General features: G+C 66.3%; 1 protein-coding gene and 1 long non-coding RNA gene across 5 annotated transcripts; one reads left to right on the forward strand and one right to left on the reverse strand.

The window, feature by feature from the left end:
* Window positions 1–3,627: 3,627 nt before the first annotated feature.
* Window positions 3,628–8,083, reverse strand: PHETA1 (PH domain containing endocytic trafficking adaptor 1). 4 transcript variants are annotated; one of them, XM_062182524.1, is made up of 4 exons: window positions 7,927–8,083; window positions 7,006–7,110; window positions 6,346–6,470; window positions 3,628–5,910 (listed from the first exon to the last, which is right to left on the reverse strand). In XM_062182524.1, exon 4 carries the CDS (start codon window positions 5,419–5,421, stop codon window positions 4,783–4,785), a length of 639 nt encoding a protein of 212 aa, XP_062038508.1. In that variant the 5' UTR covers window positions 5,422–5,910; window positions 6,346–6,470; window positions 7,006–7,110; window positions 7,927–8,083; the 3' UTR covers window positions 3,628–4,782. The 4 variants fall into 4 exon arrangements, with proteins under 4 accessions (XP_062038508.1, XP_062038510.1, XP_062038507.1 ...); XM_062182526.1 differs by having other exon boundaries at window positions 3,628–5,835; window positions 7,006–7,144; XM_062182523.1 differs by having other exon boundaries at window positions 7,006–7,144.
* A 222-nt stretch (window positions 8,084–8,305) lies between these two features.
* LOC133752114 (uncharacterized) lies at window positions 8,306–10,859 on the forward strand. The gene is made up of 3 exons (XR_009864887.1): window positions 8,306–8,351; window positions 10,303–10,396; window positions 10,758–10,859. It is a non-coding gene; the product is annotated as an uncharacterized LOC133752114 (long non-coding RNA).
* Window positions 10,860–22,520: the final 11,661 nt, after the last annotated feature.

The following is a 22,520-nucleotide window of genomic DNA, read 5'->3' on the forward strand; positions in this document are numbered from 1 at the left end:
CAGCCCCACAGAATGTGAGAGCGGCTGGGGCCTTCGGCCTGCTGGTGGGAAAATGCCGGGGGGGGGGGGGGCTTCCTAGTGTCCACTGCAGCGTGGACCCTTTCCCAACTAGGGCCTCAGTTTTCTCGTCTGAAACGGGGGCATCCTAGCAGCCAGCTCGGAGGATCATCCCGAGGAGCGCTCCGTGCGTGACCTGCGAGCACGTGCCTGGACGGCTGGAGCAGGAGCTCCTGAGCGTGAGTGGAGGGCAGGGCTGCGTCCGTGCGGGAGGTGCGGTGCGGGAGGGCCTGGGGGCCGGGAGGGTCCCCGGAGTGGCCCTGAGCGTGACTGCCCGGGTCTCCCGCCTCACTCAGGAGAAGGAATTGCTCCCAGCCCGGTGGGGGCCCCAGGCCTCCTGGGCACGCACTCGGGGAGGCGTGGGTGGGGACGGCACCAGGTGAGGCACAGCCCCCACCCTCCCGCAGCTCCTGAGAGTTGGGGGCGTCACATCCCAGCCCTGCCTCGCGGAGCCAGTGTCTAACCCGCGGTTCCCCCGCTGCGGTGGCCGTGTGACAGCCCCTTGCAGAGTGGATGGGAAGACGGGAAGCAGGTCGAGGACTGGCCCCGGGGGCCCTCGGGCCGCAGCTCTTGAGAAGGCCAGAGGTCAGGGCTGCACTGGTGATGCAGGGGCAGGCGGGAGCCAGCTGAGGGGCTGAGGGAGCCGCTGCTCCAGGCCCTGGCTCGTGCCTCCACGGCCCTCACTGCCCAGCCTCACCCCTTCCTCTCCTCATTCCGCGGCCCCCCTGGAGCCAGCAGCCTCCCTCCCGGTCCCTGCTTGGTGAGTGTGCAAAGACACACCTCACCGAGGGGATGGGCCCGTGACCACGGGGCAGGAATGTTGGGGACGCCCAGCCCTGCAGAGCCGAGGCCCAGGTCCGTGTGGCTGTGGAAGCCAGGCTGCCCTTGCAGGAGCCACGCGAGTGAGCCGAGAGCCCTGCCCGCCTCCTCGCCTGAAGTGGACGTGGCCGGCGCCGCGTGGCTCTGTGGAATTCGGGAGTGGCTCCGCTCGCGGGCTCTGGGGGCTGGACTCTGGTGAGCATGCTGTGAGCCCTGCCTCAGCAGAGCGTGCTCCGGGGCCTCTGGCTGGTGCTGGCCCTGGGTTTGGGGCCTCAGTTCTGCCCCGGCTGCGCCTCTCCACACGGCTGCTTGGGCGTCTGCGGGGCGGGGGGGGGCGGGGGGGGGTACTGTGTCCATGACGCCTGGAGCTGTGGCAGCAATCTTGTGATTATAAAGTTGGCGCCGAGCTGCCTTCCCCCAGGTTCCGCGGCCTGCGTGGGGAAGCACCGTTGCCGCCATCCAGCGTTCTGTAGGCCTCTGAGGCCGGCCGGGGCACTGCGTGGGGGGCCTGCGCCATGTGGGCCCCCAGTCTCCCCGGCGGTGACCCCACACTGCCTTCCAAGCTGCTTCTTTGCCTGTGGTCCTAAAATCCCTTCCAGCTGCCCCAAATGCTGCCCCCTGGGCCCTGCGCAGCCTCCTCACCCAGCTCCTCAGAGCCAGTGCCCAGGAATTTGCATTCTGAGGGGCTGTGGGGCTCAGATGCAGACTGAAGACCTCAGATCTGTGGCCCCGCGAGTCCCGTTCATCTGGGCCTGGTGGCGTCTGGATCTGCCGGGTCGGCTGAAACCATCGCCCCCATCGGCAGCATTTGGGGGCGTCTGGGGGCCCTGCCTGGGCCTCAGGCCTGTGTGGATCCCCGGTGCAGGTGTCTGAGGCCGTGGGCTCAGCGGGGGTCTCGGGACTGACCCTTGTCCTGGCAGCTGCGAGTCAGAGACGGGAACCCTGTGAGGCTTCTCAGGGCCAGGCTCTGGGGGCACCCGGAGGAGGCAGCCAGGGCCCCGCCCTCCGGCAGCTGCCGCCCCATGGGCCTGGGAGCCCTGCCCTGGGATCTCGGCCCACAGCCAGAGAAACAGCGAGAGCCGTGCCCTGGGCCATGAAGCAGCACCCAGACGCCCTTGGGACTGGGGGCAAGGCCGGCCACACCCACAGCCAGGCGCAGGCAGAGCAGGGGCCCCGTCCCCAGGCCTGGCCGCACCTCCTTGCTGCTGTGGCAAAAGGCACTTGACAAGGCGCCCTCCTCACCATGTTTACGAATTTTATTTTCATTTTACTTGGAAGGCAGAGGCAGAGATTATGTTTACGATATATTTTTATGTATCTGAAAGGCGGAGTTAACAAAGAGGCAGAGACACAGAGGTCTTCCCTCTGCTGGCTCACTCCCCAAATGCCCACACGGCCAGGGCTGGGCCAGGCCGAAGCCAGGAGCCTGGAGCTCCGCCCGGGGCTCCCACATGGGCGGCAGGAACTCACGTACTCGAGCCACCTTCTGCCGTCTTCCCAGGCACGTTAGCAGGGAGCAGGGTCAGAGCAGAGCAGCTGGGACTTGAACTTGTGCTCTGATGTCGGATGCTGGCGTCGCCAGCAGCAGCTTAACCCTCCACTACACCCAACCAAGACATTTTCTTTATAGTCACAAGATTGCTGCCACAGCTCCAGGCGTCATGGACACAGCTCCTCCTGCAGAGAACAATGGGGAGTCTCTACCTTTCTAGAAGACCCTTCCACCCACGTCTTGTTGAGTCCCATAGCATTGGTCAGTGGCTAAGGTTTAGGCCATCCCTGCAAGGTGGCCATCAGCAGCGAGGCACTTGGGGGGGCTGGGTGATAGGGCGGGCAGCCCCCACCCTGGGGGCTCCTCAGCATCCCCCTTAACTAGTGCCCTCAGCCCCTCCCCGCGCATTCCCCGTGGCCGGCTCGCAGGAAGCACCCCCCTCCCCCAGCTGTCTCCCCTGCATTTCCCCATCCTGCCCCCTGCGGTCACAAAGGCCACGGCGGTGCCCTGACTCAGCCTGTGCGGGGAGCTCACGAGTGGGCTGAGCCCCCCAGGAGACGGGAAGAATTACTCAGCCTGCGCTGGACGCTCACGAGTGGTCTGAGTCCCGGCCGGCTCAGCTTCCCTTCCTGAACTGCAGCTCGAGCGAGTAGGCCCGTTTTCCTAAGTGTGCACTTTCCCGGGCTGGCGAGGGAGACCCAAGGCCACCTGGCCAGCCTCTCCCGTCTGAACCGTGGACCCCGCCTGGGACGGCAGATCTGTACTGTGAGCACCACTGCCCTCCCCCGCCGGTGCTCACAGCAGACATTACCCATCGACCACCAACTTTACCTCCGAGCCGCCGCAGGCTGCATCCCAGTGAGAAGAGCCAGGCCTCGGCCCCGCCCTTGCCACCCCGATCCGGACTGCTCAGCACCACTCCCATCTGCCAGGTCTCCGGCCTGCCCTTCACTTCCAAACCCTCATCCCACACAACCCCCCCCAAACTTCTTGCCATTCGAAAAAGAACTTTGTGCTCCATCAGCCCCACCTCCTTCCTGGAGGCCCTCCTGTGCTGAGGGTTCCAGAACTTTCCACCCCGGCTCTGCCATGCTCCAACAGGGCGGGTGGCAAATCTCCTAACGATCTGGAAAATGGGCCCAGCGTCGGCCTCAGGCGGCTGGGAGAAGGCGCTGGGCTAGCCCTCAGCCACGTGCGGCACACTCCCAGAGAAATCACCAAGGACTCGGGTGAGGACAAATGACACACGCCGTCTCCCTGACAAACCTTTATTGTAGCCCCGGCGTCTTCCCTCCCACGCCTCGTACCATGGGGAGGGGGCGACCAGGGCTGCCGTACCCTCAGGTCTGGAAACCTGGACCAGGGCTGACACCCTGCCGGCTGCCTCTGGCCGGGACGCAGGGCCCTGGGCAGCTCCTAGTGGACCCTGCAAGGTAGGGAGGGGAGAGGACGCACCAGGACCCCAGCCGTACCTGCTGGGGGGAAGGCGGGGCGCCAGGCAGAGGGAGCAGGGCCAGTCCCCCAGCAGCAGCAAACAAAAGCCCTGTAACGAGGAAACCCCCTCCCCAGGTATTTAGAGGTCAAATTCACGAGGAAGCCCCAGCCCACGGGGGCCAGCAGCGGGCTGCACACCCACCCGCCCCATGTCTCCCCCCAAAGACAGGCGGGAGGGCAGTGAGTTGAGTCCGCGCGCCCAGAGGCAGCCCTCAGGGAACGGAAGGGGCCCAGGCGTGGGGGCTGTAAACACTCCGGGGGGGGGGGCAGGCTCACGGCCTTGGATCAGAGTGGCACTGCGGTGAGCAGAGGAGGCCAGTGACCGCACCTGCCAAGGGCAGGGGTGGGGGGAGGGCTCGGGAGCCACAGCTCCACCCCCGGCCAGCACCTGGGCACTTCCGGGCCGGTGAGTCAGCGCGTGCCTCCCCTCCCTGGGTGAACCTGCAGGAAGGTCAGTTCGGGCTCCCGCCCAGCGCTGGAGGTCAGCTGAGCTCCTGAGGCCCCGCCCCAGCCGTGGGGCAGCCACTGCTCCCAGGAGGGACCAAAGATGCAGTCTAGGAGTGACAGGAGGCTGTGGGAGGGCCCTGGGGCCAGGCCAGCTCAGCCCCTGCTCAGACACGGAGCTCCACCTGCCTCCCCGCTGGTCGCCCCCACCTGCTGCTCCCGGAGCCAGGCCGGCCAGGCCCTCTCTGTCCACACCCAGGGTCCGGGAAGGAGCTGCCAGGGCGGAACAGACGTCCAGTGGGCCGGTCAGGCCCCAGCTGCTGCCTTGGCCGGGTCTGGGGCCCGGGCTTCTCCTTAGGACAGGGCACACTGCCCCCCGTCCCCGCAGCTGGGCCGGGCGAGTCCCCCAGAGTCCAGCAGCGGCCCTCGGGGCTGGCCTTGACCACGGCGTGGCAGAAGCAGCAGCTCTGGTGACCTCAGGGCTGGGCACGGCTGCTGAGCCACTGGCCCCTCAGCGCCTGGATCTCCTGCCCGTACCACTCGTGCAGCTGCGCGAAGGGGAGCCCGTCCAGAGGCCCGTGTGGCGCCGAGGCCCTCCGGCGCGGGGGCGGCGTCGGGGGCCCGGGCCCGGCCGCGGCGCAGGCGGGGGCGGCCTCGATGCTCCACACAGCGCAGCCGTTCTCCTTGGGCCGGCGCGGCGGGGCCGGGCAGCCCCCCGCCCGCATGGCCGCCAGCTGCTGCTCCAGCTCCCGCACCACCAGGCGCAGGTAGTCGAAGCTGGCCCGCGACAGGGCCTTCACCCAGCCCTCCATGGCGGCCTGGCTGTCGGCGGCCAGCACGTAGGCGCGGGCCCGGGCGCCGGCGAAGCGCACGGCGAAGGCGAAGTCCTGGGCGGCGTCGGCCAGCTCCACCGTGCAGCCCTCCAGCACCACGACGCCGAGCGGCTGGCGCGCCGCCGGCTCCTCGAAGTAGAAGAGCAGGTTGCCGCGCAGCACGAACCAGCGGCGGTGCGAGGCGGCCGGCCGGCCCGCGCCCTGCTTGCGCAGGAAGCCCGCGTGGTCCACGGGCGCGTCGCACGTGGCGTAGAAGGCCAGGCTGCGTTCGTTCAGCTTCATGGCGCCAGGCCGCGGCGGGGCTCACCCCGACCCCCGGGTCACAGCGGGAACGGGGGCTCGCTGGGCTCCCAAGGAGCTGAGACGCGACTCGAACCCGTGGCTGGCCAGGCCCCCAGAGCCAGCCTCCCTGAGATGCTGCCGAGACGGCCTCCCGCCTGCCAACATTCTCCAGTGCCGCGTTTAATCTCCCACAAACCTCTCCTCGCTCCCACTTCACAGATGGGGAGACCGAGGCACGCAGCGGCCAGCCACTCGCCTGGCTCCCAGGGCAAGCCGAGCAGCGCCGACGCTCAAACCCAGGCCTGCGCCGCCGTGCCCGGCCGCCTTCCGCGGTCCCCGCCGGCTCCCAGCTCTGATGTCATGACGAGGCCTCCGGCTGTCCATGCGGTGAGCGCCTGCTGTGCGTGCCAGGCACTAGGGACACAGGACGGCGGGCGGTCAGGGTCCCTGCCGACAGGCGCAGTGTCTGCCCACCGCGTCCTCCGTGCGCTGGGAAAAAGGAGAAGCGGTCAGGAGTGCCAGGGCCAAGGAGAGCAGCTGGGGCCGAGCTGGGAGGTGCCACGTGGGCAGAGTCACCCCCCCCCCCGAAGGGATGACAGGCAGAGGGAGCAGCCAGGCGACAGCCCTGTATGCGTGGGCCTGGGGTCGCGGGGCCGACACAGTGCGTGGAAGGGGCATGCCGTCCCAGAGGGAAGCGCCTGCACCTAGGGACACAACACCTGGATCAAGATGTGGGCCCAGGGCTTGGCGGGGGGACCAAGGCCAGGGGCCCCGGGGCTCAGCGTGTTTAACCCCCACTCTGCCTCCCTGAGCCGCCCACTTCACTCGGGGCTGTCCCCCTCAGCCTCGGTCTCCCCCTGCAAAGTGGGCCTCGCGCACCCCTGCCCCCTCAGCTCCCATGGGGACCCTCCCTGCCCCTCCTACCTCTCAGGCAGCGCTGGCGTCCCCAGCTCTGGGCCGGCTCGCTCTGCTCTGAGGTCAAACGCCACCTGTGCGGGGTCTGGGCTGGGGGTCCCCAACAAGCTCCTGGTCTCTCTGGTCCTCGGCTTCTGCATCCACACAGCGGGATCGCAAGTCAGGGCGGTGGGGACGCGGCCATGGGGACCCCACGGAAGGCACCAGCGCAGGACTGTGCCGCCCTCCCCACCACGCCTCTCCGGTGTCTCCTGTGCCAGCCCAGAGCCCCAGGCTTCCTGCTCCTCCCACCTCCGACCCCCGAGGTCCCACCTGCTGCCCACCGAATACACACCCCACTCCACCCCGCCCCAGCAGGGGAGGTGCCGCCCAGCCCGTCCGTGGACCTCAGGTCCAGTCTGCCCAGCCCCACAGAACCCACTCCCCAGCGAGGGAGCTCCTAGGACCCAGCCCCGTGATGCCCTCTGCTCTGACCCCCGGGATGGCTCCCCAGGTGCGCCCCCACCCCGGGTCTCTGCCAGGCTGATGTCTACCTGTGATACCCCCTACACACACACACACACACACACGGCCGCCTCCTTACCATCCCTGGTGGTGACCATGACCTTGGGCCAGCAGCCCCTGGCCACCCTCTGCACAGGACAGCCCATGGATGCCAACCTGAATTACCTGGGTCACGGTCGCCTGCGTTGGGTGGAGCTTCTGGCTGAAGTCCGTGCCTGGCGTGTCACAGGTGTGCAGAGTCCCGCAGGTGACAGTCCCCAGCCCGCACGCCTTCCCAGAGGAGGAAATGTGAGGCGTGGAGAGGCTAAGTCCCCGCCCACAGACACAGAGCGGTGAGCTTGGGGTCTCCCAGCCACCAGGCCCTCCTCCCCGGCTGCCCGCAGGGGGCCAGCAGCAGAGCCACCCCCTGCCCCCTGCAGTGTCCCCAGCCTGGCCTAGAGGGAGGGCGGGGGCCCCGGCTTATCTCCCCGCTCGCTTCCCGCAAGTTCAGAGTCCAGGCACTGCTGCTGACTCAACAGCCCGCGCCGCGGGGCAGGAAGCCGGAGGGGGCCCAGCCTCTCTGCCAGCCCAGGCTGGATGCTCAGGGGAAGCCAGGGCCAGACCCGGGAAAGCCACTCAACATCTGAGCCGGGCTTCTCTGGGCCTCGGCCACCAGATGGGGACACTGGGTCTGCCCCTTGGGGACAGGCTGAATGAACCAATTCCGAAGGGGCGGTGGCATTCCAGAGAAAAGTGCAGAGCCCCCAGGAGACTGGGGAAACTGAGGCCGGGCGCGTGGGCACTCAGCTCAAGGAGAGGAGCCTGACTGTGGGTGTGGCGGCCGCGCTGAAAAACACGTGCGGGGGAGCCCTGAGCCCCGGCCCGCGCTGCCCCTGCGGGGCCCGAGTGACACCCCGCAGAGGCCCGCGCGTGCGGGCGCGCTCCTGGGCTCCCTCCAGGACAGCGGCAGCCCCGGCGCCCGCCGCGGGGCGGTCCCCAAGGTCCCCGACGGGCAGGGCCCCAGCAAGGTGCGCCCTGGGCGGCCGCGGAACCCCGAGGCCCAGGGCGCGCGACCGATCCGTCGTCCCCGCGCCGAGCTGGCCTTACCCAGACGCGCAGGCCTAGGGCGGCGGCGGCCGCGGAGGCGCGGGCCGGGGGTCGGCCCGACCGCAGTCTGGGACCCGTTTGGCGGCGGCGGCGGCGGCGTTGCTTTGTCCCTCGGGCGGCAGGGCCGGCGCAGCCGCGGGACAGCCAGGATCGGACGGAAGGGGGCGGGGACAGCCGGACGGTCCGCGACCCGCGGGTGCGCCCCTTTAACCCTTCCCGGTCCGCTCGCTCGGGCCCGCCCCCACGACCCGTTCGACCCCCGGATTGGCCAACGCCGACTCGACACGCCCCCGGGTTCGACACGCCCCCTGTGAGCCCGCCCCCGAAACCACTTTTAAAGGGACCGCGACTGGTTCAGGAATTCCCCAGGGCCCTTTTCCTAGAAAGGGAGAGCAGAGCCCAGGGAACTCCGTGCGGTCCCGCAGGTAAGGGGAGGCCCCGTTCGCCTGGAAGAAGCGCTGGGGTCGGGAATCCTAGGCTTTAAGTCCGGGCTCCCCCTCTACAGCCCCTGCTAGGGCTGCCAGATTTACTCGAGTAACGTCCAGCGCAATTGGAAAAAATCAGTAGCTCCCGAAAATGCGTGGCTCACTGAAAACAGCCGAGGAGGGGCCATTTCAAGAGTCCCGACCGAGTCAGCACAGGCCTGACACTGGCGCTCCCACCCTGTCCCCGAGGCGAGGAAGGTTCTGGAATTGGCAGACAGGGGTTCCCTTCTGTGGGCGTCCTCCCCCAACGGAATCGCCGTGCTGGCTCCTGCCCAGGGTGACCCCCGCGGCCCCACCACCACTCTAGGGTCCTCGCCATGGCCTTCCCTGGCCCAGGGGCCAGGAGAGGAGCAGGCCAGGCCAGGGTGCCTGCCCCGTGCTGCCTCGCCAGCACCCGCTGTTCTGAGCCAGACTCAGTGGGAACCAGGCAACAGCCGGGTTCCAGACGTGGAGCGTGGATCTGATGGGTGCGGGAGGGCAAGTGTGGGGCCCGGGGGTGAGGTGGGGGTGAAAACCCCAGGACGGGCAAGGGGAGGAGGTCACGGGTGATGGCCAGGGCAGGTGCAGGGACGTGGAGTGGGAAGCCCAGCCCTCAGAACCCGCTGATAAGGGCGCCTGGCTTAAAAATGGCCAGGAGGTTTCAACAGAGGCTTCGTAAGAGGAGTTACCAGGATGGAGACCTCAGCACTCCCACCCCTGGGAGAAACACACATCAGAGCCGCACGCTGGACCTGCAGAGGCCACCGCTGAGGCCCGGCTGGGGGACGGCAGGCGGTTTCTCAGGGAGCTCAATGGAAACTCGCCGCATGCCACCGGGGATCCGGCCCTCGGGGTGGCCCAGGGGAATGAGAGCGCGCCAGTCCACGCTGAGCAGCCCACGGCTCGCCCACGCCGCTTTATTCACAAAGAACACAAACCCAACGTGGGGGCTGGCACTGGGCACGGCGCCTAAGACGCCGCTGGAGATGCCCACGTCCCGATTCAGAGCGCCCGGGCCTCCGCCCCAGCTCCCTGCTAAGGTGCACCCCAGGAGGCCGCAGCGATGGGTCCCTGTCACCCCGGGAGGCCGCAGCGATGGGTCCCTGTCACCCTGGGAGGCCGCAGCGATGGGTCCCTGTCACCCGGGAGCCGAGTTCCGGCCTCCAGGCCCCAGTGTGGGCCGGCCCTGTCTGTCGCAGGCACTGGAGAGCGGACGCGCAGGTGGAAGATCTCCCTCTCTCTCATCCTCTCTCTCTCTCTCTCATCCTCTCTCTTTCTCTCATCCTCCCTCTTTCTCCCTCTCATCCTCTCTCTCTCTCCCTCTCTCTCCCTCTCTCTCTCATCCTCTCCCTCTCTCTTTTTCTGTCTTTCAAAAAGACAAGTGCTCACAGCAGGTGACGGATAAGCCAGTGGAGTCCGGCCAAGCAAGAGAATCGTGGATTGGGGCGGGGGCGGAGCGGGGGGAGTAACCGCAGACCAGTGCAGGGTTTGCACCGGCGTGAGGAGAACGTTCTGGAATGAGCGAGGCCTGAGGGCTGCACACCAGAGCGAAGGCCCTGGATGCCACGGAGTTGTGTAGTGGACAAGGATTCCACTGCTCGAGTATAAAGATAGCAAGTGCCAAACGCCGCGGCGCCCGGTGGCTGTGGGGTGTCGGTGTTCCGAGCTGCCGTGGCCGGGCCACACGAGGCGACGGCAGCTTGGAGCAAGGGCGGAGGGAAGGGGGACAGCTCTGCGAAGTCGTGGAGACGGCTGGAGGCTGGAAGCCAGACAGGGAGGAGGGGGAAGTAGTGACAAGGCGCCTATCAGAGACAGGAGCAGGGCGACAGGGCCCCAGCTCAGAGAAAGGGGCAGGCATTGGTCAGAGTGAGACACTGCCTTCCTGTGAAACAGCCCATGTCACCTCCTCCAGGAAGGCCTCCTTGACCACTCACTCTGCGGCCGCCTGGTCATCACCAGCCCTCAAGGATTTATGTTGTTTTCAGCACAGCTCCTGTGGCTGCCTGGTAAGTTCCTTACTGTCTCTGTCTCCATGAGGGCAGGAACCTTTCCCCACTCAGCCAGCACTGTGCCCCCCACCCCGCACACAGCAGGTGCTCAGTAAGCGCTTGTGCACTTGTGGGAGCAGCCGAACGCATCCCTGGCACACAGTAGGCGCTCAACTAGGTGGTTCTTAGGTGAATGGACTCGCCACAAAACCTTCCCGTAGGAGGGAGGGCTCAGGTCCATGGTCACTGTGACCCAATCATCATGGCCAGGGGCGGGAATACTGTGACGGCCCAGGCTGTGGGAATGGGGGGGGGGGTGTCCCCAGGGACATGGGACACCTGTTATTTGAATTTTTATTTACTTTTACTTATTTGAAAGGCAGAGAGAGGGAGACCGTTCCACCCACTGGCCTACTCCTCAAACGCCCACAACGGGGCCTGGGCCAGACAGGAGCCGGCAGGCCAGAGCTCCATCCGGATCTCCCAGGTGGGTGTGGCCGCGGTGACCGGCGCCCAGCAGGTGCACAGCAGCAGGGGGCCGGCGGCAGAAGTGGGGGCCCCGGCGGAGCGGCCAGCGCCCCAACACCAACCCGACCTCACGCAGCCTCCTGCCACTGCCAGCGTGGCCGTCACCCGTGCGCGCTCCTGCCTCTGCGTGGGGTGGGGGCTGACCCTCCGCCGCCGCCCACTCCCTCTGGCCCCTGTGGTCGGCAGGCGGCTTTGCGGCCGGGAACAGGGGTGCCGTGGGGAGGGGACGGTGAGTCACGAGCGCCGGAAAGAGGAATCTGGGAACCAGAAGTGGCTGAGGCCGCCACCGGGCCCTGAGGACTTCGCCTCCCAACCGCGTCTCCCCCAGTCTCCCTCCTGCCCCCCCCCCAGCCTGCTGAGTCCCTGCGACTTCCGGCCGCCAGCTCCCCCTGCCACCTGCGCGCTCCCAGAATGCACCGCGCTGCACACCTGGCCTCACCGGGCGGACCTTCACTCGGCCACGCCTCTCGGGGGAAGGCCTAGGCCCCCAGTCTGCAGCCGCCCCCGTCCCCGAGGTGAAAGGCGCAGGAGGCAGGTGGAAGCGGCCCAGGGGACGAGCGGCCTCTCCCTGCCGCGGGAAATCCTCAGACTCGGGGGGCCAGACCCTGACTTGCGCGCCAACGGGGCCACCTGGCGCCGCCCCTCTCGCCGGCCTCCCTTTGGAGCCTTGGGAATATTGTGCGAGGGCTCGGAGGTGTTGGTGTCGCGGCGCTGTCGCCTGGAAGTGGCTGTGGGCGCGCAGCAGGTGCTCAGGATGCCCGCACCGGGGCCTGAGCGCCGGGGTTCGAGTCCTGCTTCTGCTGCCAATCCCGGCTTCCCGCTGATGCGCACCCTGGGAGGCCGCGGAAGACGACCCAAGCCCTTGGGCCCCTGCTCCCATGTGGGAGGCCTGGGTGGAGTTCCCAGCCTTGGCTATTATGGACATTCGGGGCGAACCAGCGGTCGTTGAAACCAATCTCTCTCCTCTCTCCTCCCTCCCTCCCTCTCCTCTTTACTCTCTGCCTTCCAAATAAAATAGTTAAATAAATGTATAAGAAAACAGAAAGAGGAATTTCACTTCCATAGCTATGTTTTAGGAGAAAAGTTCAGTGCCGCCCCGGCTGGCGGCAGGTGCAGGAGGAGAGGCTGGGGCATGTTCAAGGCCTCGCCGGCATTGCGGGTTTGCTGGGCGAGGCCCAGGGAGGTCCTCCTGGGAAGGCAGGTTTTGAGTGAAGACCCAAAGCACAGAGGGCCTGACGCTGCGGGTAGCCAGCAGAGGGAGCAGGGAGGCCGGGGGCTGCGCCTCCCCCCACCCCCACCCCCCACCCCGCCCCAGGCTGCACAGGGAAGGCAGAGGGGGCTGGGAGTGTGTGTGTGGGCGTGGCGCTGCCACCTCACCCGCCCCAGGTGCACGAGAGCAGCACCCCACCCAGTCAGCACCTCGAGTGCCCAGCACGCAGACGGCCCCCGGGGCCTGGCACTTGGCTCACACCGTGCCCAGCCCTTCCCACAGCCCAGCCGCCACAGCGGGGAGAGAATTCCCTCCCACTGTGGCTGCCCTACCCTGCGCTGGGCTGACCCAGCTGCCCCCAAGAAGGAACTGAAATTGTCCACATCCACGCCGGCCCAGGCCAGGCTCGGGTGGGCCTCAGGGCGGGGCGGAAGGGCCGGAGCCCCCGCCAAGGGCCCCATCCTCTGGGATACAGGGGCAGGGGGTGGGGGGTGGGAATGAGGCAGCAGCCCAAGGCCCAGGACACTGGGAATACCTTTTTTTGTTTTGGTATTTATTTTTTTTTCTTTTTCGTCAACTAGAAAGGCAGAGAGAGAGAGAGAGAGAGAGGTTTTCTATGTGCTGGTTCACGCCCCGAATGCCATACAGCCAAGGCTGAGCCAGGAAGAAGCCAGGAGCCTGGAGCTCCTCCCAGGTGCCCCATGTGAGTGACAGGGACCCGAGCCCTCGAGCTGGGCGCTGCAAGGGAAGCTGGGGCTTGAGCCGACACCCACGGGTGCAGGGCTGGAAGCGGCTGCTGAGCCCGCGGTGCCCCAACGCCCGCCCTGGGAGTCCTTTCGCTGCTGGCGGGGAGACCCGGGAGACTGGGGGTCTTGCTGGCTGACCCACGGCAGCCCGCCAGGATCTGCAAGCCCCCCCATGGGGCACCTCATCATCCCCCACACGGCCGCGGGAGCCCCAGCTTCCAGGGTGCTTTCTCCCAAGGAGCAGTTGAAACCTCAGCACTTCCCCCACCCCTTTTTTAAAAATATTTATTTTTATTTGAAAGACAAAGAGACAGACAACTCCCATCTGGTTCACCCCCAAAATGCTGGAGCGGACCCAGGAGCCTGGAACTCCATCTGGGTCTCCCATCACTAGGGACCGAGTGCTTGAGCCGCCACCTGCTGCCTCCCAGGGCGCGCACTAGCCGGAAGTGGGGCCGGAAGCAGAGGAGCTGGGACGCCAACCCTGCCCTCGGATCCGGCGTCTTGACCGCCATGCCCAACGCCAGCCCCTGCCTGTCCCTCGCTGACAGCCTGGCGCTCTGCACACCGGGCCAGAGCTGCGTGCCCGTCCCCTGGGGCCTCAGGCTGCCGGCTCGACCCAAGGCTCCGGGCTCAGGCCACCATGGAGGAGGCAGAGGTAGGCTCCCACCATGGCTGCCAGTACCGAGCCCGTGTTCCCCACCCGGCCACCTCGGCTGCAGGTGCAGAGAAGCCCGGCCAGGTTCGCTTCGGCAAGACCTCCGCACCCCCACCCCCGCTGCCACCCCGAGACGCCCACGCCCAGCCCTGTGCGCAGGTGAAGCCGAGCTGCTTCTCTTCCTGCTGCCCCAGGTCAGGACCCGAGGGGGTGGGGCCGGCAGGCCTGGTCCCTGAGTCAGAGCCGGAGGAGCCTGGCTTTCTCTCGCTCGCTGTGTGCTCTGGGCTGGAACTGAAGGGGCTCCGGGTGCCCCCACCCTGCCCTGGCAAGCTGTGTGGCCTTCAGCCAGTCGCTGTACGTCTCTGTGCCTTGGTCTCGTCCTCTGGAGATGGCTGTCCCGCTGAGTAGGGGTTGTGGGGTTTTCGAGAACGGTGACTGAGTTCACTACGCCCTGGCTGTGTGTTGCTTCGCCCGACCGCACGGAGAACGAGGAGCGATTCTTCCACCCCGGTGTGCAGAGCACAGCGAGCGCTCAGGGAGTGCCCGGCGTGGCCTCGTTCAGGTTCCCACCGGCTCTCCAGACGTGCCGGAGGAGTCGCGCTTTTCTTTAAAGATTCACTTATTTATTTGAAAGGGAGAGATACAGGGAGAGAAGGAGAGAGAGCGAGCGAGCGAGCGAGCCAGGGCTGCGCCAGGCTGAAGCCAGGAGCTTCCTCCAGGTCTCCCACGTGATGCAGGGGCCCAAGCACTTGGGCCAACCTTCACTCCCTTCCCAGGTGCATTAGCAGGGAGCTGGGTGGGAAGTGGAGCAGCCAGGACTTGAACCAGTGCCCATAGGGGATGCCGGCGCTGCAGACAGAGGCTCCGCCCACTTTGCCACCACATCGACCCCAAAGGACTAGAACCTAAAACAGCCGCCTCACCACCTTGGAACCTGTGTGTGGAGCCAAGTCCGGGGCTCCTGGGGGACATTTTTCATTTAAAATGTTTGAATTAATTAAACAATTGTGCAGTGAGCTTTTGGCCTGGCAGTGAAGAGCACCCCTTACCAGGTGCCTGGGCTCCAGTCCCGACGCCGTTCCTGCCCCCAGCTCTCTGCTGGCGCGCACCCCGGGAGGCAGCAGCTTCGCCCGAGAGACCTGGGTGCAGTTCCCTCTCCCGGCTTCGGCCTGGCCCAGTCCCGGCCAACACAGGCCTTCGGGGGGTGAACAGGCAGACGGAGGTCGGTCTCTCTCTCTCTCTCTCAAATCAATTTCTCCACTTGTAAAACTACTAAAGACAAAAAGGTTTTGGTTCTAGATCCAGGTTTGAATCCCTGTGTGACCTCGGCCAAGTCGCCTCACCTCTGAGCTCTGGTTTCCTTGTCCAAAGAGAGACGAGCAGGGTTATCAGAGGCAGTCGGTGAGCGCTGTGGCCCACGGTTTGCTGGCTGCTTGTCCGGCTTCCCTCGTGGGAATAGACCCCCGTGTGTCCCCAGTGCCTGCAGCAGGGCCCAGCTCACAGCAGGGGGAGGGACCACGCCTCTTCCTGCCCCCTTCAGCCCCTGGGGCTCCAAGCCTCTAGCCCCAGGACCCCCCACCCCATCTTCCTCAGGGCCTTGGGCAGGCCTGTTCCAGCCTCCTGTTCCAGGCAGGAGAGGCCCAGGAGGGCCCACAGCTGGACACAGGCTGGCTTCTGCACACAGGACCGGCCCTCGCAGTCCAGGCACAGCCGCGTCAGGCATGGCTGGATCTGGGCGCTCAGGACACTCTCTGTCCCCGTCCCCTCCGCTCTGAGTGGGGCCGCAGGGTCTCCTGCCCATCACTGGGGCCAGGGCAGGGGGTGCGGCCCCCCCACAGCTCCACCCCTCATGTTCCTGCCCTCAGCTCCCACTTCCCCTCCACCCCTGCCCTGTGCTCTCCTCCCCTCAGCCCTGCTCCCTCTGGGGAGGGGCAGTGGTCCAGGCCCCGGGCCCAGGCTGGCTGGAGGCTGAATTCAGAGGGGACGTGACTCAGGGGCCTGCGGGGTGGGCAACGGGGAAGCCCACGGCCCCTGCCCCCAGGGTCCCCGCCGCCCTCTGCCCCTCTCCATCACCTCCTGCCTGCCTGTGGCCCTCACCAAGTGCCCGCGGCCTCAGCTCTTCTCACGCTGCCAGGGCTCCCGTGGCCCCGGGCGTGGCCATCCAGGGCCTCAGAACAGGTGAGGGCGGCCCAGCCGGGTCGGGTCCTCAGAGCCAGCGCCCACCACCTCCCGCAGCCCGCGGCGGGGTATGGGGCAGCCTGGGGGCGGCACAGGCACAGAGGGGGCATACCCCCGGCTCCCTGCGAACCCTCGCGGCTCCGGCTCCCCCTTTTCCTACGTTGTGAACAAGTAAGGTGCAGCTCATGTAAGAAAGTGACTGAAGTACAGTTCAGGGGCAGTGGCATGGCGCCCCCCCCACACCTGGCACGGGCCCACCGCCCAAAGGGAAGCCCCCGCCCGCTGTCTGTCTGGCGGGCTGAGGGCGCACCTGCCCTGGGTGTGTCCTGGACGACCTGGCCTTCACTCTGGCCTCTCGTGCCCTGGAGGCGCCGCGGCACAGCCTCAGGTGCCATGGCCGAGTACTAGTCCAAGGCGTGGCCGCCCACCCCTGCGGCCACCGGCCACCTCTGCCCTTGCCCCTGTGAGCCGGGAGAATGTGCGCTCAGATGGACGGGCGGGAGCGGCAGCTGCCCAGGTGGGCTCTGCGAGGCAGCCCCTAGCCACCAGCCTGCGACCCCCGCTCCCCACCCGCACGCGCCCGCCTCCCGCCGGGCAGGGAGGGGACGGACAGGCAGGGGCACTGTGGGTGGCTTTGCGGGATGTGGAGGAGGTCCCCAGCCGCACAGGGGCCGGGGAGCCTGGAGCCGCGGGGACAGTGAGGGCGTGGGCACTGTCGTCAGGGCGCGGGCCGCCAGCCCAGCAGCTGGGAGTTTACTGAGCCGGTGAGGGGACCTGGGCAGGCTTCCTGTAGGACCGACAAGGCCCACCGTCAGCGGTCTTCCTTGAAATAATGACAGGCAGCGCTCATTGAGCACCTGCTGTATGACAGGTTCCTGCGCGCGTTCCTTCACTTCCTTTCCCCATGGTCCTGCCAGGAGGGTCATCCCTCGCTGCCGTAGTTTTTAATGACACGATTATCTATGCCAAGACAAGTTCATTTTTATTCTTATTTTTAAGACATTTATTTTTATTTGAAAGGCGCAGTTACAGAGAGGCAGAGGGAGAGGGAGAGGGAGAGGGAGAGAGAGAGAGAGAGGTCTTCCAGCCGCTGGTTCACTCCTTAAATGGCTGCCACAGCCAGAGCTGAGCTGATCTGCAGCCAGGAGCCAGGAGCTTCTTCTAGGTCTCCCACACGGGTTGCAGGGGCCCAAGGACCTGGGCCATCTTCCATTGCTTTCCCAGGCCATAGCAGAGAGCTGGATCAGAAGTGGAGCAGCCGGGACTCGAACCAGCGCCCATATGAGATGCCAGCACGGCAGGCGGCGGCTTTACCTGCTACACCACAGTGCCAGCCCCCTTGTTGCCATTTTGCAGACGAGCAAACCGAGCGGCAAAGAGCTCAAGGCTGGGGCAGGTGTTGTGACACAGCCAGCTCGACGCCCATGGCCCATGCTGGGGGGCCTGGAACAGAGCGCACCTCCTCTTCCAACGCAGCTCCCTGCTGATGCACCTGGGAGGCAGCAGGTGAAGGCTCAAGTCCTTGGGTCCCTGCCGCCCACCTGGAGACCTGGATGGAGTTCCTGGCTCCCGGCTCCAGCCCAGGCTCAGTGTGGCATTTGGGGAGTGAACCAGTGATGTGAGATACCTCTCTCTCTCTCTCTCTCTCTCTCTCTCTCTCTCCCCCTTTCGAGTAGATGAAAATAAAACACGACAACAGGGAGCCCAAGCCACCTGCCCCAGGTGAGCCAGCACAGCAGGGGGAAGCCCAGTGTTAAACCGTGCTCCAAACCCAGGCTCTCGACCTCGGCGGCCAGGATCCGGCCCGGATGGGGCTCCAGGAAGGTGTTGGGGAGAAAACCAGTCTGCGGCCGCCCCCACGACCACCAGGGGGCGCCCGAGCCGCGCGCAAGGCCGGGGAGCTGGGTCGCCGGGCTGGTCCCGAGCCCGGGTGGGGCCGCCTGGGCTGTAGGCCCTCTGCGGGGCTATTAGGGGCCCTAATTGCCGGGATTGGAAGTGAGTAATTATCTGCCGGGCCTCAGGCCACTGAGTCACTTCCCCCAGAAACCAGATTCCCCGGCGGGCGGAAGAGGGGGCGGCGCAGCTTCCAGGCCGGCGGGGGGCCCTGCTGGGGCTGCGGCCGGTTTTAGGCGCAGACCGAATGGTGGAGCCGCTTGCAGTCTGGTCGCTTGGGCAGGTGACCTCAGCACTTGGTGTCTTGGTTTCCCTGTCCGTCAAATGGGGCATGATGCTGTCCTCTCCGCGGTCCGTGTAAGGCCCGCAACACAGCGCCCAGCCTTCGTTACCGCGGGGGGCGCACTCGATGGGCAGAGTGGGGGTCCCTAGATCCCTTCCTGTGCCAGCGGGGAGAGGGGCTGGGCCACTGTGAGGGTCCCGGTTCGGGCGCCTGCCCTGGGTCCGAATGGCACAGCCTTCCATCCTGTCCTCAGCCGGGTCCGAGAGGTCCCCGGGGGTGGGGGGGGGCGTGCATCCGCAGCTGGGGCCCCTGTCCAGGAATCTGTCCTGGGAGGAAGGAGCCGGTTATGTAACCCCTCCTGACCGGTGGGCAGAGCGGCTGGCCAGGCCGCCTTTCCTGAGCGCCCAGCCCCCGTGGGACTGTGGAGGGCCAGGTGCGGGGGCCACCCCGCACCGCCCTGAGCCCTAGCTGGCTGCGGAGGAGCACATCGCTCCTCATTCACTGAGGGCTTGAGAGAAGCAAACCGATTAACCTCCCGGTGCGATGGGGATGCGGGCATTTTACCCGGCTGTGGCTGGAGGCTGCAGGCTGACTGCTCGGCTTTGGGTGTGGTCGCCGGGCCAGCCTAGTGGCTCACCTGGGCCCCACATCCAAGTGCCCAGGTTCGATACCCGGCATCAGCTTCCGGCTGACCCCGACCCTGGGAGGCAGTGGACATGGCTCAAGTTACAGGGTTCCTGCCACCCACGTGGGAGAGCTAGGCTGAGTTCCCGGCTCCTGGCCCCGGCCTGGACACAGCCATTGCCGGCATCTGGGGCGTGAACCGTGTACGGGGGCTCTGTCTGTCTGTCTGTGTATCTCTGTCACATAACTAAGTGCTGGGGCCAGGGAGAGGTTCCGGTCTGCTGTGGGAGCTCACCCCGGGTGCACCATGTGGCATCTGCTTCGAGAGGCAGCCAGGTCCCCCCGCCCTGGCCCCAAGAGCTGGCGGAAGCCGGGCCTGGCCAGGTGCTCCCAGTGCAGGTGGCACCCCCGGGCGAGCTCTCTGGTCCATGCTGGAGGGTGCAGGAGGCCTCCGACTCCCCCCGCCAGCCCCCCTGCAGAGCCGCTGGGCCGTCCCTGCCACGGACGGCTCCGGACAGAGCCAGGAGGAGCCGCAGCACGGGGATGACCAAGTCTCCGGAGGCGTCACCTCCACCGGGTCCCCTTCGTTAGAAAGGAGCCATGGAGCCCAGCCCCTGCTCCAGCGAAGGGGCGTGAGGCGCCCCTGTGCAGGGGAGGTGCCGGGGACACAGGAGGGGGCGGGACGGACAAGGAGTCCTGGCCTGCAGTGCTGAGCTGGGGAGAGCAGACAGTGATAGTGCGACCCAGCCCGGGTGGGGGGAGGAGGGGCCAGGGTCAGCCGTGGCGAGCAGAGCCCCCTGGGACGGACTGAAGTGAGGTTGGAGACACCTGGTGGAAGGGCATCCCAGGCACAGGGAATAGCGGGTACAGAAACGCTGAGTCCAGGGAGCCCCAAAGCTCGCTCTCTCTTCCCCCATTTTTATTTGGAAGGAAGAGAGAGGTGTTCCCGTCCGCTGGTTCACTCCCCAAATGCCCACAACAGCCAGGGCTGGGCCAAGCCGAGCCTGGGGTCTTCCCCGTGGCTGGCAGGGACCCCAGTTCCTGAGCCATCACCTGCTGCCTCCCAGGGGCGCGTTAGCAGGAAGCCGGAACTGGGACCAGACACCCAGGACAGTCTGCGGGCGGCCAAAGCAGCGACTTCCATGCTGGGACACGAGCCCAGCCCCAGTTATCTCTGGGTTCACTGCGTACTGGACATCCCAACACTTGTCATTGCCCATACTCAACGCCTGCTGGGCCCATTTCACAGACCGGGGACACGCTGGGGGGCGCAGGGCAGGGCCGAGATGGGGTGTCAGCCGTGGAAAGCTCCAGTGGTAGCTGCTGGCCAGCTGGGAGAGCAGCCCGGCCCCGGCCTCCTCACTCCTCACGCGTGGTCCAGACCTGAGAGCCGGCCGCCGACGTCTCCGTGCCCTGGCCGGGCAGTCTTGGGCGAGTCGCCCTCCCCGGACTCAGGGTACGGGGGGGGGGGGGGGTCGCTGAGACCGCCACCCTTCAGCCACCTTTCACGTCCACTAACATCACAGATCTTCCTCACTGATCACCCTTCATCGATCACGTGCATCCCGTCAGATTCTCCCCTCCTGTCCTGGAAGGGGGAGAGACGGACGAGCCTCCCCCACCCGGCGCCCTGTCGCCCGCAGGTTGCTGTGGTGGCCGAGTGACTTCACGTATGGACCAGCCAGAGCTGAGTGTGTCCCACGCGGGGGCCACTACACACGCATGGCCACTACACACGCATGGTCACTGACACTTTAACACACACATTAAAGTCACAAATCCAGCGCCCACAGGACCCTGGCCATGTCTCAGGTGCCGGGTTCCGTCATGCGCTCGTGATACACCACTGTATACGGTTGAGAACCGTTACATGATCACCAGATGTGAGCAGGTCTCCCGTGGTGCTTATCTTCTAACCCTACACCTGCTAGAGGTGGTGCCCGTATTACCACCATTCCTATCCTATTGTTGGTCTTGGCTGCAAATCCCGTCTGAGCCAATGGGAAGGTTTGTTAATCAACCTTCAGTGCGTGAGAGACTACATAAACAACACAAGTAAAAGGGAACGGTTTCCTTATATTAAAAGATCCCAGCTGGCGCCATGGCTCAATAGGCTAATCTTCCACCTGCGGCGCCGGCACCCCGGGTTCTAGTCCTGGTCAGGGCACCGGATTCTGTCCCGGTTGCCCCTCTTTCAGTCCAGCTCTCTGCTATGGTCCGGGAAGGCAGTGGAGGATGGCCCAAGTGCTTGGGCCCTGCACCCGCATGGGAGACCAGGAGAAGCACCTGGCTCCTGGCTTCGGATCAGCGCGGTGCGCCGGCCACAGCGGCCATTGGAGGGTGAACCAACGGTAAAAGGAAGACCTTTCTCTCTGTCTCTCTCTCACTGTCCACTCTTCCTGTCAAAAAAAAAATCCCAAATACAATATGGCTTGAAACATGAAATCACATGTAGGGGCCAGCACCGTGGTGTCGTAGGTAAGGCCGCCACCTGCAGTGCCGGCATCCCATATGGGCACCAGTTCTAGTCCCGGCTGCTCCACTTCCCATCCAGCTCTCTGCCGTGGCCTGAGAAAGCAGTAGAAGATGGTCCAGGTCCTTGGGCCCCTGCACCCGGGGCAGAAGCTCCCGGGGAGACCCGGAAGAAGCTCCTGGCTCCTGGCTTCGAATTGGCGTGGCTCCGGCCTTTGCGGCCAGTTGGGGAGTGAACCAGCGGATGGAAGACCTCTCTCTCTCTCTCTCTCTCTCTCTCTCTCTCTCTGCCTCTGTCTGTAACTCTGCCTTTCAAATAAATAAATCTTAAAATAAAAAGGGAAAGAAAAGAAACTGCATGTAGTTCAAAAGTCTGCGTGTGCTGAACCAAACGCCGCACGCCGAGGAACCTTGACAGCAAGCGCAGGTGCACACCCAGCTGCTTCCCCACATCCACGCCGCGGGAAGCCAGCCAAGACTTTGTCCTTTCCCCGCGGGTGTTCTGTGTCGCCTGCCTCTCTCTGCACCTGGCTGTATCCCCGGGTCTCACTCCGTCTGCGTCTGCGGCGTGGCGCTCTCCACAAACACGCATCCTTGGGAGCTCGGTCCCTGCGCGGCACCCCAAAGGCAGCCCAGGCAGCAGCAGCTGGAGGCTGGGGTTCCATCACCATGGCGACCTGATCACCTGTCCTCTGTGGCTCCCTCTGGCTGTCATCGCTATTGTCATGTTATTCAGCACGGTGGCAACGTGGATCACCGCGCAGCGCTGTGCTGAACTCGGCCGCCTGTCCGCTCTCATGGCACTGACCACTGCCGCTCGGGTGGTCCTTACCCCTGCCTTGGGAACGGGGACACTGACTCGCTCGTGGCCGCTGGCCCCGGGGCTCCCCGGCCCGGGTAGCGGCCAGGCCCCGGGCGCTGGCCCCTTCAGCTGCACCTGACGCCCCCCTCTCCGCCCTCTGCCCGGCGCACCCGCGGCTCCCAGGCGGCGCGGGGCGGGGCGCGCGTGGGTGGGGACCCTGCGCCTGTCCGAGGGAAAGCGGCTCTGGCAGGCGCCGGGCCCGAGCGTGATTAAAAAGGGAACAACCGCAAGTCCCCGTTTAAGTCAGCGGAGCTGCCGTCTGGGCGGCGAGAGGGAAAGTGCTTGCGGCTGGCGCGGCGCAACAGCCATTTGGCACGGGCTGGGGGTGCCCCGGCGGCCGTGCGGCGCGGGTAAGCGGCTTGAGGCCGTCAGTGTGGACCCCCTCGGCCCCCTCCCCCCTCGCCCCGCGTCTTCAGAGGCCGGAGGTTCCCGCGGGGGTCGCCAGGGTCGGTCCACCTGCGCGCACCCTGGGGGGGGGGGCTGCGCGCGGCCCAGACTCCTCCCCCAGGGGCCCTGGAGACCCCGCGAGCCGGGCCTGCCTGTCCCATCTCCCCTCTTCCCGTCTCCACTCCCACCCCGGCACCTGCTGCTCCCGGATCGCCTGCCCTCCCCTCCCCTGGACGGCCTGGGGCCCTGTCCGGGCAGGTGTTCAGCGTTCGTTCTGCGGTGTCCGAAGGGGCCGGGTGTC

This window comes from Lepus europaeus, chromosome 23 (assembly GCF_033115175.1).
Source record: "Lepus europaeus isolate LE1 chromosome 23, mLepTim1.pri, whole genome shotgun sequence".
Classification (NCBI taxonomy): domain Eukaryota; kingdom Metazoa; phylum Chordata; class Mammalia; order Lagomorpha; family Leporidae; genus Lepus; species Lepus europaeus.

Excerpts from the sequence above, each read along its gene's own strand:
- PHETA1 (XM_062182524.1), bottom strand. The coding sequence starts at position 5,421 with ATGAAGCTGAACGAACGCAGCCTGGCCTTCTACGCCACGTGCGACGCG.